General features: G+C 35.8%; 1 protein-coding gene across 2 annotated transcripts in view; it reads left to right on the top strand.

Moving 5' to 3' along the window:
• The window catches only part of LOC126475399 (venom carboxylesterase-6-like), a 138,794-nt gene that overhangs the window by 121,138 nt on the left and 3,712 nt on the right, over nt 1-13,944 (top strand). For both annotated transcript variants that reach the window (XM_050103233.1, XM_050103234.1), the window contains exons 8-9: nt 1,542-1,692; nt 1,780-1,900. In XM_050103233.1, coding sequence (XP_049959190.1) covers nt 1,542-1,692; nt 1,780-1,900 — 272 coding nt within the window. The remainder of the gene's footprint in view (nt 1-1,541; nt 1,693-1,779; nt 1,901-13,944) is intronic.

Raw genomic sequence — 13,944 nt, forward strand, 5'->3', positions numbered from 1 at the left:
GGTGTATTTACGCAAGTGTTGAAAGACCATCAATTGTAGTTATATAATGAACCTAATTTGGAAGATAAATGTAGTACATTCTTACAGAGCTTAAATACATTTTTTAATAGCTCTTTTCATGAAGGCATACCAAAAGATGCCAGGGACTCTCTCTGATCATGTGTGTGTTAGTTGAATTTGCATTTGTGTGTGCGCGCATGTGTGTATTTTGTCTACTTTTGGCAAATGCCTTGTTGGCCGAAAGCTTCCGCTATATGGTGAGCAAGAACTATCCTTTTCATATACTGACAAGCAGCCAGAGCTGAATACACAAGACATCTGAAAGTCTTATAGACAAAGTCAGGAAATCTATCAAGGCTTACAGCAAAATGAAAACACATCTGCGATAGCTTACCATTGGAAACATAAGATATCATATTCAGTCTTATTGATCTATTGAACCTTAGTTGCTGTTAATATTATGTAAATGATTTTGAACTTACATTGTGTGCATCTGAATGCTTTTCAATCAGTGAAGTTGTTTTGCCATCAACATCTTAACCACTTGTCAGCAAGGCACACGGGAACATATTTACAGACTTTCAGATCATCTTTCTGCTTCTGATGAGTTCCATCAACTATTACGCTATCCACATATGCCTTCTGAACTGACTCAAATTCATATTCTCACTCTGTTGTTCCCTCCTAATCCGTGAACTCTTTTCAGAACTGCAGTTTCCTAGAATCCTTAATTTATTCTTTGATACCAGAAGCTATATGGCTTTTTCTCTGTAAGAACATAATGGGCGTGTAAGCTGTTATCAAACAGTTGGGCTTGTTCACCAACAAAAAATTGATATTTGCTAATTCTCTTTAAGAATTCAAAGAAACATATAGTGTGAGGATGAACCCATCATGGGCTAGATATTGAATCTTGATCTTCCTCCCTTACCTTTTTATTTTACTTTATTTATTTTTTAATTTCAAAATGAGTGATCATTAAAAGCCTTTCAGTGCTAACGGTGTGAATACATTTGAACATTTTTGTACATACAGTTTTTCATCTTAAAACTGAAACATTGGGCATTTCATGACCAAACTGTTCACTCCATTTTTGATGCTAGCTTACGACACCATTACTAACACATGAACATTCTATGAATTATTTTTAATACCAGCTTATTCTGAGGAAACTTTTTTTAGTTTCCCCTCAAGGCTGTCAAGTCTTGGAGTGAGAGCGCACATTTCTGGATTTCTTTTACAATTCAATGCATATTGTCTTCCCTTACACCCAAAATACAGAAATATATGTACATGAGAAGTGTTAACATTGCATTTTAGTACTTAGTTCCACCTGACAGTAAATAAAAAAAATTAAGATTTTGATATTAATATAGAGCACAACTGATAATTGCTTCAAGATTGTCACCTCAAAAAAATTTTATTTTGTAGTATTTTAATTTTAACACATATTTTAACTATGAGAATTAATGTGTAGTCGGCAATCATTGCTATTGATTGAACCTTGTATTATGGGAAATATGCTTTTCTGATCCTAACAGATGTACACTGATGGATTATTTCTGTGGAATGTGGATGAAACAGTGAGACTCCACTCACTCATTAATTCTGAACCAATCTACTACTATGTTTTCTCATATAGAGGAACCAGAAGCTTTTGTGGTAACCCAGAAAAAGATTCACTAGATTTTGGTAAGTACTCTTTAGAAAGTGCAGATGGCTTGTTTCATTTTCTACTGTAGTGGCTGACTATGCAGTCATGTATATTTGTTTCTGCAGGTGCTTGTCATGGTGATGAACTTCAATATATATTCTCAATGGATAACAGATACAGAAATGAGAATGACAGTAAAATGGTGGATATAATTACAAATCTGTGGACTGATTTTGCTTCTTTTGGGTAAGCAAAACAAAGAGGCTACAACTTGTTAATCTGCTACTTTAATTAGTAGTTGTGTAATGTGCAGTATTTCTGTTTCTTTTACTTTAAATTGTTATTAAACAAATAAATCTTAATTTTCATACATCTCGTAATCATATTTGTTGTGAATATTCAACTATGTTTAGTCAGGAAGACTTACAGGTAACTTACATCTTGCTAAAGTTATCAGTTGATTGTTCATGAACTCTTACACTGAGTGGTAACACCCCTACATTAGGTTATTGAGTAGCACCATTTTCACAGTGGAGTTAGCTTTGTGTTAAGAACGTTCTTTCCTTTCGGTTTAAAGCCTATTTTCATGTGCGTATATTGGGAAATGGAGCATTTAATCCTAATTAGTAGGCAGGAAGAATAAAATTGTCTTTATTTCTTGTACCATGTGAATGATAAGTGATTTCTCTTCTTCAGTAATTCTGATTTGTTTTGTTTATTTATTTATTTTATTTTTTTATTTACATTTTCTTCAGACTTAATACTATGGTTATATTTATACTTATAAAATACACTATATTCTGTAGCTGTTGCTTCTTATGTCTATTTTTTACATTCATCACATTACACCTGATATGCTAATGCCTCATGTTACAATCACTATCTTAAAATTCATTGAAGGAATATAAATATTTTTTTATTAGAAAAGATTTTAATTTTGTTTTAAAAACATCTCCCGTGTACGTTCTTAGAGAGTTTGGTAGCTTGTTATACCAAATCAAACCACTGATTAACGTTGTTCTGTTACGGAAATAGTTACACTTTGTTCCAGTGTTGTGATCGTGTACATCACTGCCCATGATAGCTTCTGTTGGTTGACTTATAAAAAATACAACTATTTTGAAGATGTACAGAGAATATATTGTCAGATATTCGTGCGGCACAAACACTTCACGACATGAATCTCTATGTCCTATCCCATGTATAAGGCTTATTGCTCTTTCCTGTAGTAGTAGTAGTATTCTTTTTAAACGTACATCAGCTGCACAGCCCCATAGTTCAATTCCGTAATTGAGAAAGGGGTGAAGTGTTCCATTATAAACTAATTTCAGTGCTTGGCTAGGAACTATCTTTGCGAGCTGGCTGAGGAGCTATATGGCACTACTGACTTTTCCGCATACAAAATTAATGTGGTATGTCCACCGCAAATTTTCATCAACATATACACCCAGGAATTTACAGTTACCATTTTCTGTTGCAGATATATTACACACACTATTCATACTGTTGTGATGAGAACTGCCTGTTTTAAATGTCAGTAGTTGAGATTTGGTGACATTCACCTTGAGCCCCTGATCATTGAAGTATTTTGTAACTTCTGTTACACCACTAGCTCTTTAGATTTGCTCCCATAGAATAAGATTGACGTGTCATCTGCGTAGCTTACAATATGGGAGTTAAAGGGTTGGGCAATGTCGTTAATATATATAAGGAAGAGAAAGGGTCGAAGGATTGAGCCCTGTTGTACACCTTGTAATACAGGTTCACTGGTGGACTGGGAGTTCATGATTTTATTATCTAGTTTGTATGACAATTTAGTGCTTTGCTTATGATTAAACAGGTACGTGGTTAGAAGATTCGTGGCTTGATCTCCAATATTATAAGATTTTAGCTTTTTGAGAAGTACCCTATGGTTTACCGTATCAAATGCTCTTGTCAGGTCCAAAAATATACCTGCAGTCTGCATCTTCTGGTCCAACAGACAGTAAACTTCATGGATGAACTGTGTAACTGCTGTCGTTGTACTTAGCTCTTTTCTGAAGCCATGCTGCGAATCTACAAGCAGCTTATGTTTTGTGAAAAAGGCATTTAGCTGAGAAAGGATAATGCTTTTGAATATCTTACTAAATGTGGAAATTAATGATATTGGTCTATGGTTGGAGACTTCTTCCTTACTTCCCTTTTTATACACTGGTTTCACTACACTCATTTTTGGAACCGTTAGATATATGTTTTCTCTAATGCTACAATTAATCAGGTGAGTAAGAGGTTTAGAAATTTCTTTTAAGCATGCTTTAGTAATAGCACTGGATACGCCATCCCATCCAGATGAAAATTTTTTCTTTAGCATGTAAATTGCCCTGCGAACCTCCTGCTCATTCGCTTCCACAAATTCAAATTCGGTGCACTGGGTGAGATGGCATTGGGTCTCTACCTGTGAATCCATAATATGGGTTGATTGTTCACCAGTAACGTAGTAGTTATTAAAAATATTACATATGGTATCTGGGTTTTTTATAATGTTACCATCATGTCTTATGCTGAGTGGTTCCATGTTCATCTTGTTGGGACCTTTTCGGTATTTGTCAATCAGCTTCCAGGATGCTTTGCTTATGTTGTCAGACTGTTCTATTGTTTTGCTGATAATCTGCTTCCTTAGATTGACAATTTCAGTTTTAAAAGTTTGCTTGGCCCTATTGTATTTTTCCTTGAAAACCTGCATAGTAGTAGCTTCATAAAGCTGGTTTAGATCATGGACTTGCTGCCTGAGCCTAATCAGATTTGTTGGGAGTTTTAGTGTAGGATTACTTCCATTTTGACAGTGTTCAACTACCTTGTGGATTTCTCTGACTGGGCAACTATATTCATAATGATGCAATAGGATTGAGTAGAATTCATTCCATTTCTCATCCGACCCTTTTACCTGGTACACAGAATCCCATTTCTCATTTGCTAGTTTGTCTTTAAGAGCATTAATATTTGAGGTATTCAGCATTCGTTTCTGTAGCACAATTTTTGTTATTTTAGGCACAACTGAATTTTTGTATTCTATCACCTGACAGAAGTGGTCAGAATAAAGAAAATCTAAGTTACTGTAATTTACCTTATCTATAACATCTTTGTTGATTATAGCATAATCTATTCTAGAGGAACATGTGTCCGTCACTCTGGTGTCAGAGTTCACTATATTTACAAGGTTGTATGAGGTCAGTACATCACTGAGTTTCAAGTTTACTATACTATTTAAGTTTGCATCTATATTAAAGTCACCTAATTTAGTAAGGTCATTAGAACCAGCTTGACCAGCAACACTACTAAGTTTATCCATAAACAGCATTACATCAGCATTTGGTGGCCTATACACTCCAATCACTTTATGTTTTGGTAACTTAAGATCGTAATGTGGAGAGCAATACCTGTCATTTCAATTGATCCTTCTTTGGTGTGGTGTTCAAGAAAGGAAATTTTTTTAGCTTCTACATCCTTATTAACATAAATTGCCAAACCACCACCTTTATGGTTTTGCCTACAATAACTACTTGCTAGCAAGTAACCTTCTAATCTATAGTATATTATTTCACTGCATTTTAGCCCATTTTCTGTTATTACTAGTACATGTGGCAAGTGTTCCTCTATGAATATTCGTAGAATGTCTAGTTTGTTTCGATATTGCGTATTTAAGTGTATTAACTTTAAGGGTGTTATCCCTTCTTGTTTATTTACCATTTTGCACAAATCAAAATTGCTTGAGTTACACTTTTTACGACATTTTGCATACACTGGTTTTTTGGAACTGACCTGCAATGACTGAGCACTTTTCTTTGCGCGCACGGTACTCAGTCATACCCGAAATGCATCCCTGAAATCTATTATTATGGTCCTTTATTCCAAAAAAGTCTCGCTGTTGTAGCCCAGAGGAATTGGAGATTTCTCCACACTGTCTTTCTCGCACAGTTTGCTTATGTGGGAAACTAGCTTGGCCTTCCCTTTCCTGTTTAAGTGGAATCCGTGTTTTGTATGTTCATCACGACTCATCTTACTTAAGTCTATCAAATGTACATGGCTAAATTTATCACACAGTTTCTTTAGCTTGGCATTGTAGTGTCAAATTTCTCTGTTTACACATGACCACATTGGTAAATCATGTCGCACTGGCACGTTTGTGATGACAATGTTCATTTGAAATAGTTTTGGTAATATGTTACGGAAGCCTCGCAGGGCTGTCTTGCTTTCGTTTTTGTATACGTCGTTGCCGCCGCCAATAATCACAATGTGAGCGTCCTTTTCCAACTGACTTGTTTCTGTTGTAATATTCTCCACCACTGCATTTAACATTGCACCGGGCTTGATTTTCGCGAAAACTGAATGCTTTGAAGGCATACTTTCGTGAAAACGTTTGGATAGATCTTTTCCATGACTGTCAGCATACAGAAGAAGCCCTTTGGTGCATCTTAAGGTTGGCAAGTTCTTTTTTGGTTCTTTAGCGGGAGTTTTGTGATTACTTTCTGGTTTGCTTATGTCTATTGTGTTACCACAATCCACTACAAGTGCTGAGAATTTGTTTGATAATGGTATCACTGGGGCTGTACTTACATGTCGTTCTTGCTTGTTTGTTTTTTTTTGCACACGCCACATTTTCTGCGCGGAATGACTATTAACGACGGCATTGTCTTGAGTTAGGGTCCGTCATCGTCACTTACCATAAATACATGAATAATCGACACATACTTTTTCCTGAATTTAAAGATGGAAAAACTGTAGTATTCAGATTAATTGTAATAAGGATGTTACTGCTCTTTCTCCAATAGTAGCGTTGTTGCAGCCTCAGTCGGTGAAATGTCAGTAGCACATTAGAAATGAAGAGTTAACCACATGTTAACTTATTAATTATTGCTACAATTTCTCATTATTGCTTGTACACAACTAAAAAAACTTATTCATTGCAGAGACAAGAGAACATTGGAAACTATGCTGTGCGAAAAAGTATGATGTGAGCAATGACTATATTCGCACCTGGCGAAAAAACCAAATGTGGCTTCAGGAAATGAATGGTAATAGCCTGGCATTTAGCGGTCAAAAAGCAAAGCATCTGGACCTCAAAAAAAGCTCTGTGATTATGTGGATGAGAAGTGACAACATGGATGTGCAGGGACTAGTGAAATGTGCCCTCTAAAAGAACTAGGCATCACCACTTTCAAAACAAGCTGGGGCTGGCTATCAAGGTTTTTCAGTCAAAATGGGTTAAGCTTCCAGAGGAAAACTACCACCGCTCAGTGGGTTCCAGGTGATTAAGAGGACAAAGTAGTGAATTTCCATTGCTATGTGATATATTTTCACTGCAAATATTCCTGTACATTATCGTAAATTGGTAACACAGAAACACAGATCAAATGCCAGTCTATTTTCAGATGGCACTCGACAACTTTGTGAACAGGAAAGAGGTCATGATGTGAACTGGTGGGAGTAAGAAGCCAAGGTGTACTGTGATGATGTGTGTAACTGGTGATGGACCAATGCTACCACTTAACGTGATATTTAAAAAGAAAAATATTCTGAAAATATCAGCAAAGGGCATATTAGTGAGAGTGAATCCAAAAGAGTGGATGGACAGTGACCTTGTGGTTGACTGAGGGGCACATGTTCATCAGTGTCACCATGGTGCATTACTGAATTTACGTAACATTTTGTGCCCGGACAGCTTCCGTGGACATACAACTGAGTAAGTTGCAAAAAGGGAAAATTGACTTGGTCATTATCCCTGGAGGCCTGACATCTGACCTGCAACCTCTAGATGTGTGTATAAATCAGCCATTCAAAGGTGTACCTCAAAAGCAATGTACGCAGTGTGTGGCCGATGGAAACCACAAGTTCGCACTGATGGAAAAATCAAGTGGCTGTATTTGTACCAGATTTGTGAGTGAGTGAAATGTGCATGGGACTCCGTACTGCAACCACTAGTGGAAAAATCCTTCAAAAAATGTGGTATCACAAATTCACCAGTTGGAAATGAAGATGACACTCTGTGAAAAGAAGGTGATGACAGATTCTTCTGCTAGTGGTGGTGATGAAAGTCATGATGAAAAGAATCAATGAGTTGGAATAATTTTTGTAACTAAACCACAAATTGAAGTCAATATTTCTTTTTCCTTCCTCCCTAAAAATTAGGATGCATGGGTTATTTGATGGCATGGATCATTCAAATATGTATGGTATTTTGCTGCCCAAATATCAAACTACACCTGCTCCTTTCAGTACCTCATTTCCTCATCTAATGCCCTCAGCATCATCCAGTTCAATTAGTCTGCACTCTACTATACGTGTTCTACTTTTGTTGATGTCCCTATTATAATGAATTCCCATCCTCTTCCAATTATTAGTTATGCTCTACACTAATATCAAAAGCCTTTTTATGATTTTGGAAGGAATTGCATTTGCCAGAATTTGTAGGGTACTGCTCCAGGTGTGTTGAATGTCCAGATAACTTAGGTGGCTGCAGCTACATAACATCAACAACAATCCCAATTACTAAGGAATGCAACATGACCATTTTCAAAATACAAATGAAACGAGAGATCACAGTGCATGACAGTTTAAACCATTGTTCGGTGGGGGTACATCAGTCCTGATCTGTACAGCTCCACACACATCATTTATAAGCTGCAATGTACAGTGATCTCAATTAATTTTTACCTCAGAAATAGTCAGGATTCGCCTGTAGTTGGGATTGTCAGTGATGTTTGCCAGCTGCATTCCTGTAAGTTATTTAAAGAATCATGTTACCTGCTCAAAAATTCTGTGGATGTACCCTTGACCAAATCTTTTCAAAAACAATGTCATAAGGAAAACACTTTATGGTTGTGTATGTTAATCGAAGAGCAAGATATTGCACAGCCACTTTAAGAAAGAAAGTTCAAAGTTTTCATTAATTTAGAGATAGGGGTTTCAGCATAAGGTTGTGTTAAAACTTAGGACCCAAAGTGTTAACTCAATAATCCTAGAATCATACTATAAAACCAATGGCAGTTGCTATTTGTATTGCCTTAGAACATTCCCCACCCGAATTCAAATAAAGATACACAGGTAACCAGATTGAAATCAAAACCCAGATGAAGATATTGTAAATACTTGCATTTTCTAAATTTTCATAAATCTTTCAGTGCATCTTGGTACTGCCCATCCCAGCTCCATATATTTTTGCTTCACAATAAATATACGATGATTTACTTTATGTAAACAATAGTATATTAAGACTTTATGTGGAACCCATCACACCTAACGAAGATGTAAATCGTTCTTTATTCAGTCTGGAAATTCTTTTATGACCCTTATTCTCTCTGGCTCTGAATGGATATGCTGTAAAAATTTAAACTTTTCCAATTTACTAATGGTAATCCTTTCAGCTCTGAATCAGTGCAATAATACCTTGAGCAAGTTGTATTGTTCTTCCCAAGAATTTTGTGCAGTGAATAAATTATCTACTTACATTATAAACTTCTTAATAAAATCAGACCTCAGTGTTAAGTCAGATACCAATATGAACACTGACACCATAATATTGAAACTGAAGAGTAATACTTTAAATTGGTGAGATTGGCCTTTGAACAGAAAGATTGTATGTTTATTTCTGGTGTTAAGGGTACAAGCCAATAGCTAGTGCTTAAATCACACTTATGGGGTCAACAAATTTAGCTGATAATTATTTTAGACCTGTTGGATGGTTCCTATGTATTTCAGTTATTTGATTGAATATACAGGCATTGACAACTACTGATACTCCTCCGTTAATCTTTTTTATTGAAAGTATAGAAACATTACAAACCTCACCCTGTCTTGTTTTGAGATACAGTACATTTGGTCTAAGAGTCTACAGATTTTTACCTTAAAAAATTGGAAAAGAACTAAAACTCCCAAAGAATAGCTGCAATCAAAAAAGGAGCAAACAGTTATTTTCCTCTAAAAGTAACATATTGTTTTTATTTCTTGTCATTGTTTATTACATACAATTGAACAAATATAAATTTTTGGAATGAGCAGCAAATTAAAAAGTAATTAAAATGAGACAATTTAAGATAGGGCAAATCAGTATCATCAAAACCTCTCTGAATTATATTAGAACCCTATAGGTAGTACTACCCACAGCCTTCAAACATGTCACAATTTCTGTAATAGTGCCTGCTATTCATAACCTGCAAAGAACACACAAAACACAACTGGATCCAGAAATATTGCCAATGAGGATATTAAAATACAGTAAACTGCTTGTCAAATATTACTTGTTGAGATTTTACTCGATTCTGCCACACTTGTTAAAAGGTGTTTCTAGGCACAGATTGCCTTTCACACAGAATACCTCTGATGTTTCACAAACTATAGGCAATGAGTTTGTTTGGTATAATATGTGGTGTAGCACAGCTTGTTTCTGTAAGGTGGCCCACTGTCAGTGGTATGATTTCTTAAAAATGCCAGTCTCCCAGCTGTAGAGATCTTTCTAAAGGATGCTGTTACATATCATGCATGACAGTTGTGTGGTTACACTGTTATCTGCTAGGAGGTGACTAACGGTATCGGAGACTTGTCTCCCGCAATAGAAGTTGTGGTGAACACTGTACAAGTATGAGTCAGTAGCTGACAAATTCATTGAATTATATAAGAATGTAGTGGCTTATTCTCTTATTCTCTCTCTCTCTCTCTCTCTCTCTCTGTGTGTGTGTGTGTGTGTGTGTGTGTGTGTGTGTGTGTGTGTGTGTGTGTTTGTTTGTTTGTTTGTTTGTTTTTTATAAACCTGAGTGTGATGGTGAACTATGTAGTCTGTTAGTTCATTTTGTGTTAATATACACTGCCCCCCCCCCAAATTCAGTATCAACTTACAAAGAATTTATCTACTTCGATGCATATATGTAATAAATAATCACTTGAAATAAAAAAAAAGCAAATTATTATCATCACTGCTCTTTCCTTTCTCAGACCTTATGTCTGGTTAAAAATGGAAAGTGATGCGGACCTTGATCAAGCGTGACTTCCTTTTAACTGTACGGTATATGTTACATTGCATTTAAGAACTTTCAGATTATTGAACATGTATCAATAATTACAGATTTCTGTAGTTGTATATATACGTTTGGATGTAGCTGTATTGCGTTGATGTACTGGTGGATATTGTGTGGTATGACTCCTGTAGTTTATAGTATAATTGGTATAATGTCAACTTTATCGTGATGCCACATGTCCTTGACTTCCTCAGCCGGTTGGATGTATTTTTCAATTTTTTCTCCTGTTTTCTTCTGTATATTTGTTGTATTTGGTATGGATATTTCGATTAGTTGTGTCAATTTCTTCTTTTTATTGGCGAGTATGATGTCAGGTTTGTTATGTGGTGTTGTTTTATCTGTTATAATGGTTCTGTTCCAGTATAATTTGTATTCATCATTCTCCAGTACATTTTGTGGTGCATACTTGTATGTGGGAACGTGTTGTTTTATTAGTTTATGTTCTATGGCAAGTTCTTGATGTATCATTTTTGCTACATTGTCATGTATTCTGGGGTATTCTGTATTTGCTAGTATTGTACATCCGCTTGTGATATGATGTACTGTTTCTATTTGTAGTTTGCATTTATCTGTTGTGGTATTGGGATCTTTAATAATATGCTTGCTGTAATGTCTGGTGTCTATTGTTTGATCCTGTATTGCAATCATGAATCCTTCCGTCTCACTGTATATATTGCCTTTTCTTAGCCATGTGTTGGAAGCATCTTGATCTCGATGTGTGGCTGTGTTAGATGATACGGGTGCTTGCTAAGTAGCTTTTCTTTTAGCAATTTACTTTCTTTGTATCTGTTGATGTTATGTGATCTAAAGGGTTGTAGAAGTGATTATGAAATTGCAATGGTGTAGCCGATGTACTTATATGAGTGATTGCTTTGTGTATTTTGCTAGTTTCTGCTCATTCTGTAAATAATTTTCTTAAATTGTCTACCTGTCCATAGTGTAGGTTCTTTACGTCGATAAATCCCATTCCTCCTTCCTTTCTGCTTAATGTGAATCTTTCTGTTGCTGAATGTATGTGATGTATTCTATATTTGTGGCATTGTGATCGAGTAAGTGTATTGAGTGGTTCTAGTTCTGTGTTACTCCATTTCACTACTCCAAATGAATAGGTCAATATTGGTATAGCATAAGTATTTAGAGCTTTTGTCTTGTTTCTTGCTGTCAGTTCTGTTCTCAGTATTTTTGTTAGTCTTTGTCTATATATTTCTTTTAGTTCTTCTTTAATATTTGTATTATCTATTCCTATTTTTTGTCTGTATCCTAGATATTTATAGGCATCTGTTTTTTCCATCGCTTCTATGCAGTCGCTGTGGTTATCCAATATGTAATCTTGCTTAGTATGTTTTCCCTTGACTATGCTATTTTTCTTACATTTGTCTGTTCCAAAAGCCATATTTATATCATTGCTGAATACTTCTGTTATGTTTAGTAATTGGTTGAGTTGTTGATTTGTTGCTACCAGTAGTTTTAGATCATCCATGTATAGCAAATGTGTGATTTTATGTTCGTATGTTCCAGTAATATTATATCCATAATTTGTATTATTTAGCATGTTGGATAGTGGGTTCAGAGCAAGGCAGAACCAGAAAGGACTTAACGAGTCTCCTTGGTATATTCCATGCTTAATCTGTATTGGCTGTGATGTGATACTATTTGAATTTGTTTGGATATTAAGTGTGGTTTTCCAATTTTTCATTACTATGTTTAGGAACTGTATCAATTTAGGATCTACTTTGTATATTCCCAATATTTGTAGTAACCATGAGTGGGGTACACTATCAAAAGCTTTTTGGTAATCAATGTATACATAGTGTAGCGACCTTTATTTAGTTTTAGCTTGATATGTCACCTCTGCAGGTATTATCAGTTGCTCTTTACATCCTCGTGCTACTTTGCAACAGCCTTTTTGTTCTTTGTTCACAATTTTGTTCTGTGTTGAATGTGTCATTAATTTCTGTGTAATGACTGAAGTTAATATTTTGTATATTGTTGGTAGGCATGTTATGGGGCGATATTTAGCTGGGTTTGCTGTGTCTGCTTGATCTTTAAGGTTTCAGATAAGTTATTCCATGTGTAAGTGTATCAGGGAATGTGTATGGGTCTGCAATGTAACTGTTAAATAATTTATGATGTGAATATAATAGAGGGAAACATTCCACATGGGAAAAATATATCTAAAAACAAAGACAATGTAACTTACCAAATGAAGGTGTTGGTATGTTGATACACAAACACACACACAAAATTCAAGCTTTCGCAACCAACAGTTGCTTCATCAGGAAAGAGGGAACGAGAAGGAAAGATGAAAGGATGTGGGTTTTAAGGGAGAGGGTAAGGAGTCATTCCAATCCCGGGAGCGGAAAGACTTACTTTAGGGGGGGAAAAGGACAGGTATGCACTTGCGCACACACACCTATCCATCCACACATATACAGACACATGCAGAAATATGTAAAGGCAAAGAATTTGGGCAGTACAAATACCTTCAAAAAAGACTTCGCAACATTTATTTGTATTCAGTGTTAACAAAAATCTGTTTGTCAAAAATGACTTCCTTGCTAATGCCAGTCTGTATTATATCCTCTGTACTTGGCCATAATCAGCTATTTTGTTGCCCCAACACCAAGACTTATTTACTGTTTTGAATTTCTCGTTTCCTAATGTAATCCCCTCAGCATTGCCTGATTTAAAATAACACTGCATTCTATTACCCTTATTTTGCTTTATTTGATGTTCATCTAGTGATGTCTTCCATAAGACACTATCCATTCCATTCAGTTGATGTCTTCTGCTGTCTCTTACACAATTACAATACCATTGGCAAGTCTCAAGGTTTGTGTTTCTTTCTCCTCAACTTCAATCCCCTTTCAAATATTCTGCATAGTCCTATTCCTCTGAAGATAAACCATTTCCTATAAATGGAGAAATCCACTGACTTAAACAACTTTGATAAAGGGTAGCATTTTGTGACCTGGTATGTGGAAATGAGAAGCTTAGATATGGTGAAACTGGTCGCCTATGGATGTGTTACTGTTGTTTGTATTTATGGAGAATGCTTGCAAGGTGATTTAACCTTGATGTGGCTATAAGTTGTTGGACATCTATGCCTCATTGCAGAACATGAAGTTAAGAAACTTGACCACTCTTTTCAGTAGTACATCCAGTAGTACAGGTAGCAATGTCATTGTCGAACATGGAGCTCTGCAGCTGATGACGTGTATTTGTTCCCATGTTGCCCCAGTA

This window comes from Schistocerca serialis, chromosome 4, assembly GCF_023864345.2.
Source record: "Schistocerca serialis cubense isolate TAMUIC-IGC-003099 chromosome 4, iqSchSeri2.2, whole genome shotgun sequence".
Taxonomy (NCBI): Eukaryota; Metazoa; Arthropoda; class Insecta; order Orthoptera; family Acrididae; genus Schistocerca; species Schistocerca serialis.